General features: G+C 38.3%; 1 protein-coding gene across 6 annotated transcripts in view; it reads left to right on the top strand.

Moving 5' to 3' along the window:
* LOC121317572 (tyrosine-protein kinase Fyn) overlaps positions 1-22,148 on the top strand; it is a 74,426-nt gene extending 52,278 nt beyond the window's left edge. For 5 of the 6 annotated variants that reach the window (XM_041253653.1, XM_041253648.1, XM_041253650.1 and 2 more), the window contains 11 exons: positions 3,846-4,102; positions 5,433-5,529; positions 7,185-7,283; positions 8,986-9,089; positions 9,811-9,960; positions 12,329-12,493; positions 14,247-14,426; positions 18,667-18,743; positions 19,447-19,600; positions 20,010-20,141; positions 21,410-22,148. In XM_041253653.1, coding sequence (XP_041109587.1) covers positions 3,856-4,102; positions 5,433-5,529; positions 7,185-7,283; positions 8,986-9,089; positions 9,811-9,960; positions 12,329-12,493; positions 14,247-14,426; positions 18,667-18,743; positions 19,447-19,600; positions 20,010-20,141; positions 21,410-21,618 — 1,614 coding nt within the window. In that variant the 5' untranslated portion in view covers positions 3,846-3,855 and the 3' untranslated portion in view covers positions 21,619-22,148. Of the gene's footprint in view, positions 1-3,845; positions 4,103-5,432; positions 5,530-7,184; positions 7,284-8,985; positions 9,090-9,810; positions 9,961-12,328; positions 12,494-12,743; positions 12,900-14,246; positions 14,427-18,666; positions 18,744-19,446; positions 19,601-20,009; positions 20,142-21,409 lie in introns of all 6 variants that reach the window. The other variant, XM_041253654.1, reaches the window with a different exon arrangement.
* The last annotated feature ends 135 nt before the right edge of the window (positions 22,149-22,283 follow it).

The following is a 22,283-nucleotide window of genomic DNA, read 5'->3' as shown; positions in this document are numbered from 1 at the left end:
TAGCAAAGGGGTTGAATACTTGTTACAAGATTAATATGTTTTCCTCTGTAAATCTTACTTATTTATATTCTATATGCATTTTTTAACTTATCTAAGAGGAGTAGTTTGTGTATATTCTACATGCAAAGTCTAATTTGAAAGCGTCGTGGAGTACGCTCAGGTGCCAACAAAATGTGAAAACTTTGCAGGGGGGTGAATAACTCTGCAAACCACTGTATAATATACTCTCATGACAAACATCTCCAATGACAAAAATAATATGCTGAGTTTGAGTGGGTTTGGACACTTGCTAGTAGCTCCAGAGGAGGAAAGTGTTCAGGCATGCTTATATCTATACTCTGCTGTCATTTGTGGGCATATTTATCATTCTGACATGCATTATTCATTTTTTTTAATGCCTTACATATGTATAATAAAAGCTTTCTGGGAGCCAGGAGGCTGGTGTGTCACTTCTGAGAGTCAGATGCTATATTCAGCAGTCTTTGATGGGTAAGAGCTCTTATTCAGATTGTCCTGTTGACAGTGCAGATGCACAGCAGTAAAGCAATACCCCTTACTCACTCACCCTCAGATATTCTGTCATTTTAGACTCATTATTATACAACACACACTGTGCTGTGTTTTGAACTGGCATCTTCCCCTGGCTTCTCAGATCTCCAGGCTATTTTTGTAAACTACAGCCTGTTTGTTGCATTGCTCACAAGTTACTTTCTCAGTGGCTGGCTGTACAGTAGTTTACTGCTTACAACGTGGCATCCTTCATTCCATGTGGAAGTGCAATATAAAGAGTTGAGGTGTGTTTTTTTTTAAGAACTTTTCTGATAAAGTAGATTATTTCCAATTACAGATCTTTAAGCCAGGCATTTAAATGTGGTTTCATAACTATGACTACACCACTGCTGTTATTCTTATATGCATTTCAGAGCTCAAACTGTGTTGATGAATAATTTGAGTTTTGACTCTGCATTATTCAGACCACTTCAGAGATGGCTGTCCTTTTTGTTTCACAGGCAGTAAAGAGAGGATGCTCTGGCTCCAGCTAGTTGCCCCACATTTGTTGTCTGTAATCACTCTGAAATATTGGATTGAAAAAACAATTCAATTCAGATCACAACCAATGATAATTTTAATTGATTCTGTGATTTCACAGCTAGGGTGGTCAGATGAGATGACAGCATATCACATTATCTTACCAAAAAATCTAATCTTCAGTGAATACATTTATTTTGTGTAGAGAACGATTCAACTGGCTGTTACAGAAGGTTGGATTGTACAGAGACTGACAGTCAGTGTCTCTTCAGTGCATTGTTATATTTAAGCAAAACACCAGGATTGGGCTCATTTGTACTATTTAAACAGTGGCCGTATTTAGATAGTAAATGAAATAGACTCTTAGTGTATCATATGGGCACAGTTAGGTCTGAAGGAAACTTTCCATTAACAGCATTTCTAGAAAAGCAGGATGCAGCAGTAAAACCTGACCCATATTCTTCCTTATTGTTTTAAGCAGTAGACTCTTACTCAGCATTTAAAAGGTGCATGTGTTTGGACAGCGTTGCTCTTGCGCTTGGATAGTAATTGTTTGTGAAGAGGCTCATCCCCTAGCACTGCCTGTGGAGGGATTTCAAAGTCTTCTAAAGCCTCCTCTAAGAGCCCTTCTCACTCTGTGCTTGGATCTTGGTAATGTGTTGATTTTGTCCCAGGCAGGAGTCACACCTGTGACCTTGCAGCCTTGAAGCGAATGTGTTTCCTACAGATCCACCAACACCCAGAGTTTTATTTGGCAAAGGAAAGTGGTTTACTGTTGTCAGGAAAAGGATTTTGTAAAGTGGGTGAGGCGGAAAGGAATCTGGGACCAAAGGCTCTCACAGACTTCCATCTTCAGGGAATCTACGTTTTCATATGTTTCTCAAACAAAATGATTGAAGGATATTTGTGGGTGAAACAAAAAGAAAGAAATAGCTAGTCTGCTGAACATATGTAATATGTAATAAACATGTCCGCATTCCTAAATGTGTTTACATACAATTGTAATTCAAATATAAAAATACAAATTCAGAGTTCTGTTTGCAATTGGTTGAAGACGCCACAGTTTCGAGCACTTGTTTCTCTTTATGAATCTTTTAAGAAAGTGCAATGCTTTCAGAGACTGAGTATAGTGAACAGCTTACCTAAAAATAATCCTCCAGGAATTTCCTTAAATGTGGGTCAAGAATTTTGACAGGACAATGCCGTGTGTTTCTTTTAATTGTGTTCTCTAGTGGTAAGACATCAGAGGTACTTATTTTGACATTCCATGAATCTTTTATTCACCTGTTTCAAATCCAATTTTGGCATTTTTGCCTTTTAAACAAAGTGCAATTTAAAAAGGGACCCATATGCATTGCATTTGATTCAATCACCTCTGAATACTGTAGTCAGGGTTGGATCTCAAACTCAACCTGCACCCAGCCCAGAGTTTCAGAACCTCCTCGGTTTAAGTATATTATTAAAATGACCAGGTACCTGGTGGAAGGTAGGTTAGAAACCGAGGCCTGGATGCTTGGCTAGTGTGCATTTGAAGCCGTGTGTAGTTGTGTGTTGTTCTTTTTCATGTGTGCTAAGTTTATTCTAAAATAAGCCAATGTTGCTGAATACAGAAAAAGCCAGTAGTATGGTCATTGCCTGTATCTTTAAATGGGTAATACTGGAGAGGGTCCATCTATTGGATTCATCTATCTTAAAGGTTTTAAAGGGTGCATAATGATCTTTTTATTTTATTGTGTTACATGTCTCAGAACTACATTTCCCATCATTCTTTTGCTCACTGGTAAATTTATCTCAGTTGCATATGTGAGCAGGGGGGTGATGGGAAATGTAGTTCTGAGTGGTCCATGCAGGTGCATGGGAAACCATCTTGAGGCAGGGAATTTAAAAGTTTAAAAAAGTTGTCAAAATAAAAAATGTCAAATGGGGAAAATAAACAAATACCTCTGGGGAAGGACTAAAATAATATAAATACGACTGCCAACAAACACTGCCAGAGAGAACTAAACCAACAACTGGATTTGTTCCCAGAGAAAGGAAGTGGTATCATAATATGAAACTTTTAAAATATATCTCACTTCACTGATGCCATCGGGGTCTCAATGCAGTATTACTGTGGGCATGCAGTGGCTTCTGGGAATAGTAGAAATACGTTGAAAGGTGTTTCCAATCAGCAGAAATGCAAAGGAAAACTACAACATAACTGATGTAGTCCACGCTTGTCAATAACACTGCCTTCGCATTTAACTTTGGTTTAATGGGACTAAACAGTGAAGGGATCTTCCACACTATTGAACAGTGATGCAGTTCACCAGGTGTTTTTTTAAATGTTCCTTCCGTTATGATGAATTATTTTTTTTCTGGTCAAAATCTTATTCCACTTGACTCAAAATCCTGCATACTAAATAAAGCACTGCTTCAGCAGAGGCGGGAGGATTTGAGTTGCTCCTCCAATTAAAATCAGGTCTCGGACTACGTCACGTGCCATTGGTAGTACTGTGTGTGGTTATAGCAGATAGGAGTTTACAATGGAGGCTTGTCTTCTCCCATGAAAATAAGTACATTTTGAGGAGGCACTCCCTCCCTTGCCTGTTCTATGATCCCTTCACTGGTATACAGTACCATGTGCCATGAATGTAGGTTGTGATGACATATTGATCCCTGGTTGACTAATCTGTTAAAGACTATATTTTAGAAAGTAAAACTTGGATATTTTACTGCATACATTGTGACTCACTTTGTCAAAAATGCTGCCTCCTATTATGTGTTATTATATATTGTTATTATATGTCGCATATGTTGTTTTCTTTTCTTTGCAGAATTTAGATAATGGGCTGTGTGCAATGCAAGGATAAAGAAGCAGCAAAACTAACAGGCGAGAGGGACACCAGTGGAACCCCGAGCATTGGCTATCGCTATGGCGCCGACCCCACACCCCAGCACTACCCCGGCTTTGGCGTCACGGCAATTCCCAACTTCAACAATTTCCACGCGCCCGTCGCACAGGGGGTGACTGTCTTTGGGGGGGTGAACTCCTCCTCTCACACTGGGACCCTGCGCTCGCGGGGGGGGACAGGTACGATACACAGGCTCTGGGGGCTCCACAGTGCTGCTGCTTGGTGCTGTAGGCGTCAGCCTGGAGCATTAGCACAGACCTGAAGTGAGAATTTTTAAAGATACGCTGTTGTAAATCCTGTGTTGAAGACATTCTTGCACTCTGTTTTGCTGATGAGTGGTACAAGGAGGGGAAGCGACCTCACAATAACAATCTTTTCCCTACAACACAGCAAGAGATTTGCAAGATGACATTCTACAAGTCCTTTAGTTTAGTTAGTCTATTCACTTTACGCCCCATAGGGCTAGCACTGGTACATCTCAATAGTGCGAGCACTAATGCAGAGAACTAAATAGTTCATCCTCTGTTTAAATATAATAATAAAATAAAACTATTCCAAATTACTAGTTACTACTCCCTGCTTAACATAACTGGAAGAATATCCACTATAGTCAAGTACATGTACAGTAAATAACCCATTATTATTTTGAGTACAAAATAAATATTGTAAACAGAAGAGAAGTAACAGATGACATTTTCTGTTACTAAATGATTCCTCCTAATAAAAATGCAAACTCCTTCTGACATGCTTGGCTGGACACACGGTTAACAGCGGTTACAGACTGTGTATTTCCATTTCCACAATGCAGTCCTCAGCACCCAAGCACAGAGCTACTTTGTCTCATGTTTTGAGTGCTGCGGAAAGTTTAGCTCCTCTTGCAAGCACTGTGCCCCATATTATCTGTGTACAGTACTATACACATTTCTTTCCAGCTCAGCTAACAGTGGGTTCTGGCTTACATTACAAAGCCACCCCAGTGTTTGGAACATCTGACAATCCGCCCATGCCTACAATAGGGAAATAATACCGTCACTGCTGTGGGCCGCCACTTAGATGGCCTCTCATTGTGAATATGAATACCCGACTGTAGCTGTTCTTCAGGTTTGCAGTTCAGCTGCGTTGACAGGGCAGGTCATTAAAAACCTTTTGTTATGGCTCATGAGACTTTGCACTTGTGCCAGGAAGTTCTTAGCTTGCTGCAGTTTTAAAGGGGCAGATGATTGTCTTCTATTTGTCAGAAAAGGAAACCAAAGAAAGGTACTCAACATATAGAGTGAAAATATCAGACAAATAACAAGTGAAGACATTGAGAGACAGAAATGCCATATTTCAGTACCACTACATATCCCACCATTGCGTGTTTTTATAGTTATCTGAATATGTAAAACCCCACAGATAAAACATTTTAAGCTGTAGTTTCTTAAGTAAATTAATAGTAAACTTGTTCCTGCACCATAAGTGCTTCTATTAAGTGCCTTCTTGCTAACGATGCTTTTTAATTGCTTTTAGGGGTTACTCTATTTGTGGCACTTTACGACTATGAAGCCAGAACTGAGGATGACCTTAGCTTTAGGAAAGGAGAGAAGTTTCAGATACTGAACAGCACGTGAGTATGGGGACAAATTGTTGTTATACTTGTATTGCAATTCTTTCTTTTATTGACCCACAGAACAGCTGTAGCTCTTTTTGTTATAGCGTCCACGCACTATTCCAACATTTAACCCTAAATGTGCTGTCTTTTGTAATGCCCACCTACAGCATCCTTAGCATCGTCTTTTTTGTATGATGCTGCCATCTGCTGGAGTTGCCATAACATTAGTCAAACATGTAAAAACCAAAATCAAGTTTTATAATTTAGTGCTTATGTGGTGTGTTTTTGTATCTTGTTGCATTTGTAAACAAATAATCTATGCTATTCTGGAAGTTGATTTCAAGCTAATCAGTAACATCTAGTTTTGGGTTTGCTTGAGGGTTTTTTGAAGTGTTTTATCACAACCAAATCATATCTTCTAATAATAAAAAAACCATGCTTGTTTTTGGGCTAGAAGGACTGTAAGACAGACATACATGTCTGGATCAGAACACATGCAGTGTGCTGTTGAGGGAGTAGGCAGCCATGAGCCATCAAACACAGGCTGCCATTTTGTTTTCAGAGATCAGAGTTTTCATGCTAAGAATAAAATGAGAAGAAATAGACTGAAGGATGTGAATTTAAACACTAAAAACATACACACGATACATATTAAAAATAACTGTTCATTTTTTTTTTCAGATGAAATCCCCCTTAGACATCATTTTTATGTTAATTTAAGACAATTTCAGAATGTTGGAGTTTTGCATTTCAAATAAAATTCCATCTTTACACTAGTTCTGCCTTTGAACTGGGCAGTGAGCATAACGCCAATATGCTGCATCACCATTCTTGCCCGAAATCATCCCTTCTAGTCCTTTCAGAAGCACTTTTTTACAGAATATCTGGTAAGCGTGGTGAATAACATTAGAGAAATAAACAGTAGAGAAACATACAGAAAACACATAATAGGAAGTTAAATCTGAAAGAAGTTGAATACTAAGAACTTGGTATGAAATACTTTGCTGTTCAATATCAGTGTTTGCTAAGATGTATTGGTTATAATATTCCAGGAGGTATCAATGTAGCCCTATTGACAAGGGAGCACATAATGACAGTAGTAGTAAAAGACTTGTGAAGCTTCAGAACATTTATAGCTTGTGGGGACAACATTATCACCACAAACATTTTCCATAAGACAACCGATACATTCCCATAGTAGTCGTGCCTCTCACACCACCACCAGCACCCGCCACAACTGAGACTCACATCCTGGCAACAGGACTGCAGGAACCACTCCAGCTCTTGAAAATGTAGATATTGTTTTTGTTATTTTATTTCTTAGACATAACCTGAAAATAAACCTCCTGTTAAACATAAAACAATATTGTCTTAACTGTAAAAAAAAAAAAAAAAAAAAATGAAAGAGGACAGATTAGTAACTCCTTGGCAAACAGTTTCAAATCTGTGGTGCAAGTTTTATGAACAAAGCAAAGAAGCATGACTGCAACGCCATGGCTGTGCCCAGCACTGAGAGCTTCAGTAGGCCACTGCAGGGACATTTCTTTAACGCCATTAGTTGTGTCTGCATATAAACACTAGATATCTTGTGAAACCTGTTGGATTTGTCCTCCTGTGTTTGCTGCTGTCGCACTTCACTGTCGTTCAAGATGCTTATGTCTGTTTCTCAGTGAAGGGGACTGGTGGGAGGCCCGGTCTTTGACGACAGGAGGAACCGGTTACATTCCCAGCAATTATGTGGCTCCTGTGGACTCTATCCAAGCCGAGGAGTAAGTTTTGTTTCCCTGCTAATCCCTACAAATGGAAACATGATGTTTAACGTTAACATCATTTTATTTTGTGTGGGTTTTTTTGGGGGGGGTGGGGGGGGGTGAATTGGAGTACAGGAATCTTCCTGAAATAATGGAATCGGCTCATCTCTTCAGCTTAAGGCTGTACTTAGTGAAAATTTGGCTGTGTTTTACATTTTCTTCCCCCAAGATTTCTGGGTGGGGAATGTTAGGTCATGAATTTGGAACGTTGACAACATGTTACAATATTGTGTCTTGTTTACAGTGAGTGTACCATAAGCAAGTGAAAAGGCCCATTGCCAAAACAGATCATTTTGAAACAACAGACTTAGACCTTCAGGGTCTGCTGTGCCTTCTGTTTCATTGAAGCCCTTGGAGCTTTGAATGAATAAAGAGCATTCTGCTTACCTATTTCTTAACCCGATCTCAGTGAATATATTTGCTGTAGTCAGATTTAATACATGAAAAAAGCAAGGTAAGATAATAACCAAACAATATGTGTGTTGCACCACTTGTGAATACACAGAAATTGTACAGTATTCCTGATTCCTTGATGTTCAGAGCTTGAAATATATGTTGTGTATGTATATATACTATGTGTGTGTGTGTGTGTGTGTGTGTGTGTGTGTGTATATATATATATATATATATATATATATATATATATATATATATATATATATATATATATATATATATATGCACACACACATATATTGCTAATGTTACCTGCACTTGTTTAAGTACACAGCTCTACAGCCCTTGTTGTGCATGTACCTAGAGAACTGCTTATCCAATTGCTCAGGACCTTCTTTAGTAGAAGTTATATAATGTATTATTATCTCAAGGTATGTGGAGGCTGTCTGTCGGTGTATCTTTTTATTTGTCATTTTTGAGTTTTGCATAGATGTGTAGAGCTGCTTTTGCATATGCACGCTTACACTTTACCATTCTGGTGAACTTGCAAAGGGTATTCTGTATCTTCCTTTTTAATAGCTCTTTCAAGGGCTGGAATTGCAGCCCCTGCCTTAGCTGGCACCCTCACATGATCCAAAACCTCACTTGAGCTGCGATTGTCAGATGTTCCAAACACTGGGGTGGCTTTGTAATGTAAGCCAGAACCCACTGTTATCTAAGCTGGAAAGAAATGTGCATGGTACTGTACACAGATCTGACTGCAGTGGATTAAGTTAATACAAAGTTATTGTTATTAAATTATATAGAAGGATAAACACATTCATTATAAAGCAAGAGTTTCTTTTTTTTTTACTAATTACTTTTTTCATGAGTTGTTTTTTGGTTTAGTATCCATATGATTTTCAGTGTCATTTATCCATAAGATAAGTTCTATGTTACCAATAAATTAAGGACATTTTCCAAAACACTATTAAAAAGCATTTGGATCTCAAATTTCTAATTGGGTCAAATAATGCTAATAATCGCCAATAATGCTGCTGAAATAACAGGCGTACGTTTTCACAAAACAACCTGCGACTTGGGAGAAAGCTGTTGGATTGCATGTATCTGCAGGGTGTCTAGTTGCTACTGGGATGCCACTGCAGTCAATCATTTCATAGAAAGTAAGTGACAACCAAGGACCAGATGAGACCACCAAACTCCTGAACACACACCGTTCAGCGGGACAGGGGGTCATGTTGTAATGTGCTTCATCCCGTCACAGGTGGTACTTTGGTAAACTTGGCCGTAAAGATGCAGAGAGACAGCTCTTATCCAGTGGAAACCCCAGAGGTACCTTTCTCATCCGAGAGAGTGAGACCACCAAAGGTAATGAGAGATAAGCACAACACATTGCTACAGCATTAAACTGAGCTTCACTGTGACAAACAAGCTTTCACATCAAAGAGGCGGCGAATGCAAAGGAAATCTCTTGGGTCACTTCTCTGACCTTATCCATGTGATCAAGCGTAAACATGCAGGTGCAAAGCGCAAGCAGTGCTTATGAAACTTGTAGGAGGGGTTGTGATCAAATGCCTAATCACACTGTTAACAGCACACTCTGCACGTACTCTTCTACAGAGCAATTAACCAGCGACTGCTTACCAAGTGTTCACTATCATTTAGTGACTTTAACTGGGGTCAATTCAACTGATCTAAGCCATAAAACCGCTATTGAGACAATTCACATTTCAGCCTATGAAGACAGTGGCATTTAGATTGGTCACCATTTACATTAATTGAATAGACCCCACTGAAACATAAGTTGGGTATTTTTGTTGGTCAGTCTAAAATATGAACCAAAGCAGGGAAACATTCATTACCTATAGTGATCCAACTTCACTGACTGTCCTGTTGCTGCTATCCTATCACTCGTCAGCATGCACCTCGTGGTACTTTTTATTGAATATTACAGAAGTATCACTGACTACTACGGTTGGCAGATAGAGGATAATGTAGAAGCAATAATGTTCTAAATCCATCAGAATCTATAGATTTGCTTTACATTAATGTATGGTGCCCTGCACTTAAATGTTTTTTTTGCTTTCAGGTGCCTTTTCCCTGTCCATACGTGACTGGGATGACACTAAAGGAGATCACGTTAAACACTATAAAATTCGCAAGTTAGACAGCGGTGGGTATTACATCACAACCCGAGCCCAGTTTGAAACGCTTCAGCAGCTGGTGCACCACTATTCAGGTAGGTCTGAGTCATTGAAATGAACAGGATCAGCGCTATCCGACTTTACAATCTGTATCTCATGACCAGGAAAGCTTTTCTTGAGACACTGCGATCATTCTTTGACATCTGCATCTTGTGTAGATGCTGTGTAGTGACACCATTTTAAAGAGGTATTTTCAGTAGCAGACCTACAGCTAACTCGATTTTTCAATCCTGTTTGCTGGGTTTAGAGTACAAGCTTCTAGTGAACAGTTGCTTAATCAGAAATGATAGGATTCAAATCTTGTGTGATTTCCAACAGCATGAGCCATTTAAAGCCTTACAAATAATAATCTAATGTGACAATAAAAAAATCACATGCTGGAAATTACTTTTGCTTCTTATTAATTGTTTTTTAATACTGTGTAGGGTTGCTGTATTGCACAAACAGAAAGGCATTTGACATTGAAAAAATGTATTTCTGACTTTTTACAACAGTTAAATAAAACAGTGCATTTTGTAATGGCTTAAAATAATTGAACAAGGGTTAATCCATAATTGGCCGTGAATATTTCAGCATTACAAATGGGATCAAAATCTTATTGAAAAGTTTTTCCAATAATGAAATTTGAACTTGAAGTTAAACATGATCCTATTAATGCCAAATGTGATCTGAAACTTGAAGGATCAGCTTTTTGTGTTCAATTAGAAAATCTGAATCTGATCGACTTGACTTGTCTCAAGGGCACCAATGCAATTAAGACAAATGGTAAATGTGAATAAAGCCTATTGAGTATACAGTAAAATAAAAATATAAAAAATAAATTTTAAATACTAATTAAAAATCACTTCCTGCAACGACAGATGCAACTGGGGTATTGGTTTATAAATGCATTCATATTATATATATAATATATATAATATATATATATTATATATATATATATATATATATAGATATATTGATATAAATTAATGCTTGTGTGCACTGAGCTATAGTTTAGTAGTTTTATTTTATCACAGAGGTGCCACCTGGTGGCCAACATGTATTACAACAGTGGTCTCTCAAACATACCTAGTAAGTCTTTCAGCATAGTTGTTAATGCCTTCCCTGTTCAGCCCAGACACATGTAACTTGTATATATTATTATTTGTTTGTGTGTTTCTTAAGATTATTTCAGGAAACTGTTACATCATTGCTGAAGAATCAATTGCCATGAATTTTATTATGGATTTTCTCCTGCCTGATGCAAGGATTTCAGAGCGGATGATTGACTGTAATCATGGTTGCCAGTGCATAATTGATTAAAGGCAATGGTGCAATGTTGTTAATATAGCAACAAGACATATGGTCATGTCATGTTTTTCTCTGCATTGAGTGTGATACAAAAATATTTGCGAACCCATTTGTAATCCATGTGCAATTGCATTAATGGCTTCTTGCTTTGCCCGTTTGAAATATTGATCTATTTTAGTGCAGATAAGTCATAAAACTTATGCTTTTATAACACATTTAACCCAGCTACAACCAGCTCAAAAGATATCCAGCCAGGAAATAGGATGAACTTCACAGAACTTCAATTATAACTGCACACAATGTAATACGTGCTTGTGTCTTTGCATTTAAATGACTGCAGTACTTACTGTATGTGTTACAAGCATAATAATGATTGTCAAGGTAATGTGATGATAACATTGAAATGTTTTTCTACAGGAAAGATGAATCTCATCACCACCTGCCATCACAATTTGAATCCTTTGTTTAATTGTCACAGTAGCTCTCTGCTGATGGCAATCGTGTAGTGTGGCCTCCTCAACAGTCTTTATGCTCAGTCCCGCCAGTCCTTCTGAACTATAATCCCATGCTGTGCTGTCATTCATGCAAACTTTATTGTGATGTGCCATTTTTAAAAGACAATTTTGATAACTGATAAAGCTCAGCTTGAAAATGCAATGCAGAGCTAAAAACAAATGGAGTCATTTGATATTTCATACTTGATAAAGGATCCTGCAATGTCATTAAACATTGCCGGCTTCTAATGTTGGTGATGGATGGATGACAACACGTCTTCATGGCATTCTATTGTGTGATGCAGCCTAATTATCAGAAGATTATTGTCGTTATCCTGTTTCCTTACCGGAAATGCCAACTTCACTACTCAAATCCATCTTGGCTGAAAGTCATTTCTGCCCCTTCCAGTTTGGTGTTTTGTAAAGTTGGAACAACGTTTATTTATTTTGATTCTGTTCTGGTTTTGCAGCTGACAGTTCTTGTCATTTTCTTTGTTGAACGATGTGTCCTCCAAATTGTCCAATGCTGACTTTTGCTCTCTAGCTGTTTGCTGTATGTGTTGTGTGTCTCTCTATAAAGCACTCTCCGCTCCTATGTGCTTGTGTCCACTCTCAGAGCGAGCCGCCGGTCTGTGCTGTCGCTTAGTGGTGCCCTGCCATAAAGGAATGCCGAGGCTGGCTGACCTGTCTGTCAAAACCAAAGACGTGTGGGAGATCCCTCGGGAGTCCCTGCAGTTGATAAAGAGGCTCGGCAATGGGCAGTTTGGGGAAGTTTGGATGGGTATGGAGATGAAATACTACAATACTCTAATCAGAGGCAAGATGGAAGGTGGGGCTCAAGAGACATTGAGCTTTAAACACAACTCACTGTGCGAAGATAAATGGCTGTCATCACTGATTTGAGGGGTCACACCAAGGTTCATACGAAAAAGAAGTCATGGCGCTTCAAGTGACTCACCTTCCATCTTCCTCTGCGCATGTTTCATTTATTGATCATAAATCCTTTTTTGCCTTACCTTCATTCTTTATAGATAAAGCTGATGGTTTGTGCTTTAATTTAATCACTGTGTGCCCGAATAATACACCACAAACAGTTGGACTGACTAAAGATGCATGGGAAGTTGCAAGAGAATCAATTCCTTTGGAAAAGAAACTGGGGGCGGGATGTTTTGCTGATGTGTGGTATGGTAAGACAAATTCCATTGTTTATAGAGGTTTACTTTATTGAAGTCTTCTTTCTCAATTTGACCCCACCATCACTGTGACCTGACCTGAATGTGCAGGTTATGTGAACTGCAGAAACTATTACTTATGCACGGATAATACCTACAGGTAATCACTCACGCTCGTTAAGAGAAAGCATCATACAGTAAAAAAATAATGATAATTATAGTATGGGTATGGTTATTGTGGATGTCTGTATTTACTGTGAAAATGTAAAAAAAAAAAAAAAAAAAAAAAAAGTGAAGAACCAGGATGAAAATGCATAATATACATATAGATGTGTGTTTGTTTGAAAGGAGGTATAACTGCACTGTACAGAGTTATATACATATATACTTTGTTTAGCTTGAAATAATCAAACTGGTTATGTAGTAGCTGAATTCTCCCTGTTGCAGATTTTCAATAAAGAATAATTTAGACCTCACAACATTCCTAGCATGTCTGTGGCAATACAGTCTCAGTAGAGATATGACTGCCCTGCCTCTGTTTCCAGCAGCATGATCCGGACAGCACCCCACTGGCGTAGTTTCAGGAACTAACATTGTTAGGATTTAGTGCTAAATCCTTTAATGGATCCAGTGTCTCTAACCCCAGGCTTACATTTCAATTATGTCAGCGTTGTCTTCACTTCATCTTTATAATAGCACCAAACAGTAAAACAAACAACTGTGAAACAGGCTTTTCTTTTTACATATTAAAATACATACAGACTGTTCAATAGAAATGTACCAATATGTGCATGAAAGTAAGTCAGTAAGCATGAACTATGGGTGTGTCCATTTCAAAACTGGGGATGCTGCAAAAAAAAAAAAAAAAAAAAGTGCTTTGAATTGATTTACTGTGGAAACTCTTTAACTGGTGCTTCTTTTTAAACTGGAAGTGCGTACAAACCTTATGATGGAAACACATATTTTAAATATAACCTATAGAGTACTTGAGCAAGAACCATTACAAACACAAGTAATAGTATCAGTTTAATTGAAATGTCACTTTAAATATGAACACTACTGCTACTATTATTACTAAAAATAATAATATCTATTATAGCCATACCTGCAAGGTTAAATGGACAGGCCTTAAGTTCATTGCTTATCTTGGTTCAATTTATGTTGAAGTACAGAGTCTAGAAATACTAAAAGAATTGTAATAAATCCAATGGCAGACATTTCTAAGTCTTTTTCAATGTCTTCGAAGATGTTTGCATTTTGATTTATTGAGTTTCTTCTGGTATTTCACTATACTGTTTAGGTGCTGTATGGAGACTCGAGGCTGTCCTGTGCTGCTAATTGCTGTGTTTTACACGATGACAGGCACCTGGAATGGCACCACTAAAGTGGCTGTGAAGACCCTGAAGCCGGGCACCATGTCTCCAGAGTCCTTCCTGGAAGAGGCTCAGATCATGAAGAAGCTGCGGCACGACAAGCTGGTGCAGCTCTACGCTGTGGTGTCCGAGGAGCCCATCTACATCGTCACCGAGTACATGTGCAAAGGTCAGTGTGCACCGAGACGCACCGTGAGACATCACTGATCCTCAGTAGCCCTGTGCACGTTCATTATTGCACTGCCCTGGTTAATAGGATGCTACTCCCATTGATAGGAATCCTACAACCAGAACACTTTATAATATTCATGTAGTGCTTCCTGGTTACACACAAAAAAAAAATGTGCCGTCCATTTAATTATAAAATGACATAGATATTGAAACTGTAGTAGCTGCAGGATTATTTTACCTCATTTCTGCTGCTTCAGTTTTAGTAGCTTAGGTTTTGTTTTACAACATCTAACTAAACTACAGTTATAGTTACAAACAAGATCTAAACATGACCCCATTTGTGCTGTTTAATCATTCTAAAGATTGTCACTATACAAGCAGGCATTCATTTTAAATTCAAATATGCTTTAGTAGTACCAGCTTAGAAATAGTTCTTGGGGGGTGTATATCTCTATTCCACCATACGACACGTACATGTCTATCCCACTGTGTCCAATCTGGATTGTTCTCTTACAGTAATGACTGTGGATTACATATGTTGACAAATGCAAAATAAACATAGGAATAACTATTGATTTTTTGTTTGTTTGTTTTTTTTTTTGCTGTAAAAAGTGGGGTATTAATCCTTAACCTCCCAGTACAATTGAAAGTGACAGAAAATGTATACTTTTGAACACAAGAATGTAAAGTGTTTAACGTTGGCATAATGTGTATTACAAGACTATGAATTCCAGGGATTAGCCAAAAGTAACCAAAGATAACATTATAATGATTGAGGACTGCTCTTATAAGCACAAAGAGAAATTTCTCTGAGGGAGCTCAGAGGAGTAGTAATAGTAAAGGTGTTCCCTTGCATCCCACTATTACCATACTCATACCCTTTACTAGCCGATGTAGCATGCATTGTACATTTTAGAAAGAAAGGGCTTGGCTGATCAGTGGAGTTTTACTCTGAAGTCAAATTTGCGCAAGGTTAAAGCAAATTGTTACAAAGTAGCCCGTTCTGTGAAAGTTAATATAGGGACTCATAGCTGTTTACTAGTTCTGTAAACCTAACAGATTGCACTGAAGACCATGAACCGTGTTTATTAAGGTTTTCTTAGTATGAACCATGTTTGTTAAGGTCTCTTGAATATGATCGTGTTTGTTAAGGTCTCTTGAATATGACCATGTTTATGTTGAATATGATCGTGTTTGTTAAGGTCTCTTGAATATGATCGTGTTTGTTAAGGTCTCTTGAATATGACCGTGTTTATGTTGAATATGGTCGTGTTTGTTAAGGTCTCTTGAATATGACCGTGCTTGTTAAGGTCTCTTAGTGTCCTCAGTGTTAAAGTTGTTCACCTCATGGAAGTCAGGAGCCCACAAACTTCAGCAGCTTGGAAATGTTTGTTGCTCTGCTTCAGTGGCAGCAGAAATGCAGGTCTCTTATTATTGCAGGAGTGAGCAGACCTTCAAGTTTTCAATTCAATTCAATTCAATTTTAAACAGGGTGGAAAAGCAAGGGTAAAATTTATGGAAATGATCCGCAGAAGCAAACTGCATTGTTCGTATACTTTTATGCTTTTGAATTATACCAGCAAAACTTTACACTTGGCAAAAAATAATAAAATAAAAATGCCAGAGACTCTGAATATCTGGCCTGTTAGCATTTGAATATGGGCTGTTTTTCCAGTTAACAATGCTTAGAAATTCTCTGTCAGGCAATTGGACAATGGATTTGTTTTTATCTGCAAAAAAGCACTTAAGGGTTTATGATTTACAATGGGATTACACCAAATGCTGCCCTTGCTAAGTGTCTATAACCTTTAAAGCCAACTGCATCTTAAACATCGTATTACAAATAAAGCAGGACTTATACCTAGCAATTACTGTAGTATGAGAAGATCACAGTGAGTTTGCATTGCATTGCTTTATGGCACAGATAAATTGGCATACAGAACTGGCTGTACTTGGAGGATTAGATGCCCCAATCAGCACTATGATGAGAACATCAGTTAGATGAAGCAGAATGCATTTTATAGGCTTGGGTAAGTGAATCATGCTTTTAGATCACCATTAAGGCTTATTCACACCAGGCACTGCACGGAAAGACATGACAGGGCTTTTCACTTTAGTATTAGATCAATATGAGGTTATTATGTATTCCACTCTTGCCATAGGCTATGTGACACATAAGAACATAAAAACATAGTAAAGTTTACAAACGAGAGGAGGCCATTCAGCCCATCTTGCTCGTTTGGTTGTTAGTAGCTTATTGATCCCAGAATCTCATCAAGCAGCTTCTTGAAGGATCCCAGGGTGTCAGCTTCAACAACATTACTGGAGAGTTGGTTCCACATTCCCACAATTCTCTGTGTAAAAAAGTGCCTCTTATTTTCTGTTCTGAATACCCCTTTATCTAGTCTCCACTTGTGACCCCTGGTCCTTGTTTCTTTTTTCACGTCGAAAAAGTCCCTTGGGTTGACATTTTCAATACCTTTTAAAATTCTGAATGCTTGAATCAGTTCACCACGCAGTCTTCTTTGTTCAAGACTGAATAGATTCAGTTATTTTAGTCTATCTGCATATGACATGACTTTTAAACCCAGAATAATTCCGGTCGCTCTTCTTTGCACTCTTTCTAGAGCAGCTATATCCTTTTTGTAGCAAAGTGACCAGAAGTGAACACAATATTCTAGATGAGGTAATACTAAAGCATTGTAAAGTGTAATTGTAATGCATTACTTCCCTTGATTTAAGTTCAACAATTTTCAGTATATATCCAAGCATCTCTTTTTATAGCTTCCCCACGTTGTCTAGATGAAGACATTTCTGAGTCAACATAAACTCCTAGGTCTTTTTTCATAGATTCCTTCTTCAATTTCAGTTTCTCCCATATGATATTTTTAATGCCCATTTATTGCCTGCATGCAGTACTTTACACTGTTAAATGTCATTTGCCATGTGTCTGCCCAGTTCTGAATGCTGTCTGGATCATTTTGAGTGACCTTTGCTGCTGCATCAGTGTTTGCCACTAATTTTATTTTTGTGCAAATTTAACAAGTTTGCTTTCTATACCAGAATGTAAATCATTAATGTAGATTAAGAATAGCAGAGGACCTAATACTGATCCCTGTGCACACAACAGTAACAGAGATGAAGATATTCCATCTCACTACAACAAGGCATTGTCTGTTTGATAAAGTGCACAGGATGGGAAAATGATTCTGAAATCGTCATGGAGAAATGTGATGTGTAGCAGAACAGCATTGCACTCTGGGAGCTGGAACCCTGACCTGATCATTCAGTCCTCAGGCTCTCTCCCAAGCAGAAACTGCAAATCTGGTTTTCAGTGTACAGATCTGAGGTTTATAATCAGATCTCAATTGGCACCCTGTGAATTTGAAGTTCTGGTCGTGTGTGTGACTCATGAGTAGCCAGCAGCCAGTCATGAAACAGGAAGCTTTTAATCAAGCTTACTGGTGCTCATTGTAAGTCACTGTAAACAACACAAGCAGTCAGGGTGCAAAGATTGTAGCCATAGCAACTTGATACATTGGAAAGTTTATCAGATAGACCAGACGTTTTTTTTTTTTTCGTTGTTTAAAATATTCCTGATGAAGCATGTTGGCTGGACTGTGACTGTTGTTATTTGTGTCTCCACCCCAGCTTCCAAGGCATTTGTAGAGATAGACGAGGACACAGGGTGACATTTTGACACATTAGAATGCAACAGTGTATATGACAGTATTATGTCATTAAATACTACATTTAAACTGGACTGGTTCTCGTGCATGGGCTATCTGTAACTAGCCCAATGCTGGTTGAGGCATGAGATCACATGAACTTTCAGTCTGATGGTGCTGCATGAGAGTCAGAGTGTACATTAATTTGGACTGATCCCTCACCAGAGTGTAGTCATTGCTGTATCTGCAGCTCAATACAAAGCAAACGCAGCAATAATAATGAAAGGGTGGCTTTGGCAGAGGCCAGATTTGCATGAATGACAGTTAATGAGAGAATGCAGTCAGGCAAGTACTGCTGGGCTAAAGGTGTGTCTGAACTACAGCACGCTTACCTTACAATGAAACAAGACTACTCTGGATGAGTGGTGGAGGTGACAGATACAAGAGGAGAAAGCCTTATTTAATTACATTGCATAAATGCCACCCCATCATCCCTGTTCATCATACAATGTAATCCACTCTAACTGGTTTTCAGATATGATAGTCACAAAGTGAACATCTTTATTTCAGGAAGTTTGTTAGATTTCTTGAAAGACGGAGAAGGGAGGGCACTGAAGTTGCCAAACCTAGTGGACATGGCAGGACAGGTAAGTTCTTAACTTTCTGATTGAAAAGCTTTCCATGAAAGACTGGGACATTTCCAAAAAAAAAACGCTATACTTCTAGTGGCTTCAAAGTGATTGCAGCTAGCAAAACAATTCCATGAATGTTCCGTGGCAAGTGCATTTATTCACCATATAGGTCTCAAATGTGTAATATTTAAAAAAATCAAACAAAAAAAACTATAGTAATTGAATTCTAAAAACATGATATCAGGTGCTACACTAGACTAAATAAATATCTGTTAGTAGGCCTCACTTTCACCTGGAGAGTAGAGTTGTTGCCCACTCGGTCTTTCCTGTAACCAATCAGCTCTTCCTCCAAAGACAGTACTGAAGTACAATGACGTGCAACAGACTTCCTGGCAGGGAAGACAAGCAAACTGAGAACAGTTTTTTACTTAGTGTAGTACCAGATATCATCTCTTAAAATGTATTAAAGAGCACTGGCGCATTACAAAGATGTTAAAGATCATATGAATGATGTCAAAATGAGGCTAAAACTGCCAAAATCAATCGCAACATAACGTTGGCACGAGGGGTTAGTTCTCCAATGTAGGCAAACTGTCTGCATCATGTGTTTTAGTATGGAGCCAGCAATTTGCCTTCAGTTTGCCCGCAGTGGAATAGTCCTTGGTATTCAGTGTTTCAAAACAGGGAAAGATTGTATAAGCATGTCCTCCTGTTCCAGGTTGCTGCTGGCATGGCATACATTGAGAGAATGAATTACATCCATCGAGATCTGCGGTCCGCCAATATCCTGGTGGGGGACAATTTAGTGTGCAAGATTGCTGATTTTGGGTTGGCAAGACTGATAGAGGACAATGAGTACACTGCTCGACAAGGTAGCGCCTTCCCTTTATCTAGGTCTCTTTGCTCGTTCACTCCGGGGGTGAAATGTTGAAACCCGGTTCTTGACGTTTAACTCTGTGTTGGTGACTAAGGTGATGTAACTTTTGTTTCCAGACTCCACTGTGGAATTATTTTTTTGTTATGTATTTTTATATTCTCTTGATTCATTAAATGGCAAAAGTATCAAACCTTACATTCCAAACACAACCTTTGTGTAAAATACCTGCTAAATATTGCTTTTACAGTACCTGTAGGTTATGGTATTTTTATACGTAAATGAAAATGTATGTATATTTATAAATAATACATTACATGAATCAAGAAATAACTCTTATACAGTATGACATAAGTTTCAATTTACTTGACCTATTTCATATGGCATGGTTGTGATGTTCATTTTAGGTGCAAAGTTTCCCATAAAATGGACCGCTCCAGAGGCTGCACTCTACGGCAAGTTCACAATCAAATCAGATGTCTGGTCCTTTGGAATTCTCCTTACAGAATTAGTGACAAAAGGACGAGTACCTTACCCAGGTAAATTAACATTGTCTTTTTTAATAATGTTTGACTTTTATTAGCCCTGTAGCCAGAGAAGTAAGCGATAGATAACGAAGCCACTGTATGTATGTATTTCACACTCAGATTGTTAACGTATAATTTCAGCTGACTCACTCACAGAAGTCGCTAAGAATTGTGCCATTAGCAACAGCAACATATGAATGAGGAGGTAGTATTAAGATGCATTTACAGAAAAGTTATTCGTCTTTGTTATTTACATGGTAATTATTGACAGTCACTTTTTAATTTTTTAATTTTTACTATCTTTGTTTAAAAGCTGTATCACTGCTTGAAATAAATTGTCAGTTATGTGCGAGAGCATCATTCTGTCCTCTAGAATAGAACAGCTACTATGTAATTATATGTGTGTGTGTGTGTGTGTGTGTGTGTGTGTGTGTGTGTGTGTGTATCACTCTTCACATTGCAATCGCAAAGCTAAGCATTAACTGTAATACACTACACGATCTATTCCTGAAAGTGCTTCACAGAATGTACTTGACTCCACAAATAGTGATACTGAGAACACTGTCCTGCAGCACAATGAATGCTTCTCTTGTTTGTGGGTTACCACATCTGACGTGAGACAGATATTTACAGTACCGCGAGATAACCCCTGTTTATCTTACTAATGTTTCCCTGACTTGGTTTCTTCTGGCATTTTGTATAACTGTGTGTAAAATGTACACTGACTAGACAAAAATTCAAGTGACCTGCTTCCAAAACCCACAACACATAGTGCCCAGTGCACTGCTGCAGTGGAAACACGCAAGTCTTGTCCATTTTTTGTGATTTAGGTCACTGTAGCACATCTGTTTCCTGTCGTCCATACATTTCACTTGTCTGCAAGCCCAATGCAGCATGACCTGCTGAGATGTGCATTATGGTCATGGTTTTCTGCAAACGTTTCCATTCCACTGCTTTAAGGGTCGAGCCAGCTTCATGGGCAGCCCACTATCGTGCCCCTTGCTTGTGCATTCCTATAAAAGATGCACAGCTTCTAAAGAACTATTGGATCACAACACCTCTATTCACCACATAAATATAGATTTTACAGGGTTTTTCTATTTTAATTAAGTTCACTTTTTTTATCTGTGCATATTTTAGCACTGTAGATGAACACATTTGCATTCAATATTGGTTGTGCCCCCCCCCCCCCCCCATTCATATTGATGCTATGCACTGAATCAACCTACATGGAACCATTACAGTTCAATATCAAATCAAGCTGTTTCTTGTTTGCACAGGAATGAATAACCGCGAGGTGCTAGAACAGGTAGAGCGGGGATACAGGATGCCCTGTCCCCAGGACTGCCCCAGCTCACTCCACGAGCTTATGGTCCAGTGTTGGAAGAAGGACCCCGAAGAAAGACACACCTTTGAATATCTGCAGGCTTTCCTAGAAGACTACTTCACCGCGACCGAGCCACAGTACCAGCCTGGAGACAACCTCTAAAGCCACCTCCCTCCTCCCTTGTTTGTTCAGTTACAGACTGTGCTCTTCAGGTGAATCCCTTGTAGCTTCCAGTGCCATGACTTTTTGCCTAAAATAAAAAAGGGAAATTCCCAGTACCTGAGACTTGTACAGCTTCCAGTGATTTCAACCATTGCCACAGTCTTTAAACACCTGAAATCTGTTTAAATGAGAATAACTAAAGGACTGGTTGACCAAGAGGTGTGGGTGCTTTTCTTTGGGAGGGGCTGGGGAATATGAAGGAATTATAAAGATGAAATGTCTTTATTCAATGTAAATAGTAATTGCTTGTTTACTTATCCCTTTTTTGGTCTTGTTTTTTTTTTTATCTAAACAATTTAATGTACATTTGTCTAGACTTCTCGAGTCTTGATGTATAAAGAATCCACTGTTCTTCCTTGGCTTTTAGTAAACTATTTGCTTTTAACTAAAGTATTATATTATGCTGTATAAGGCATGCTGTTGCCTCAATTCCCAGTTAAAAAAAAAAACAACCCTGCTATGCTCTAGGATGCTTTTAAAATATATATATATATATATATATATATATATATATATATATATATATATATATATATATATATATATATATATATCCTATGTTTTATTTTTTCTTTTATTTTATTGTCCAGTCAATAATGTGCAGA

The sequence above is a fragment of the Polyodon spathula genome, chromosome 6 (genome assembly GCF_017654505.1).
Source record: "Polyodon spathula isolate WHYD16114869_AA chromosome 6, ASM1765450v1, whole genome shotgun sequence".
NCBI classification, from domain to species: Eukaryota; Metazoa; Chordata; class Actinopteri; order Acipenseriformes; family Polyodontidae; genus Polyodon; species Polyodon spathula.
Note: the sequence above shows the minus strand (reverse complement) of the source record. Positions and strands in the feature narration are given on the sequence as shown.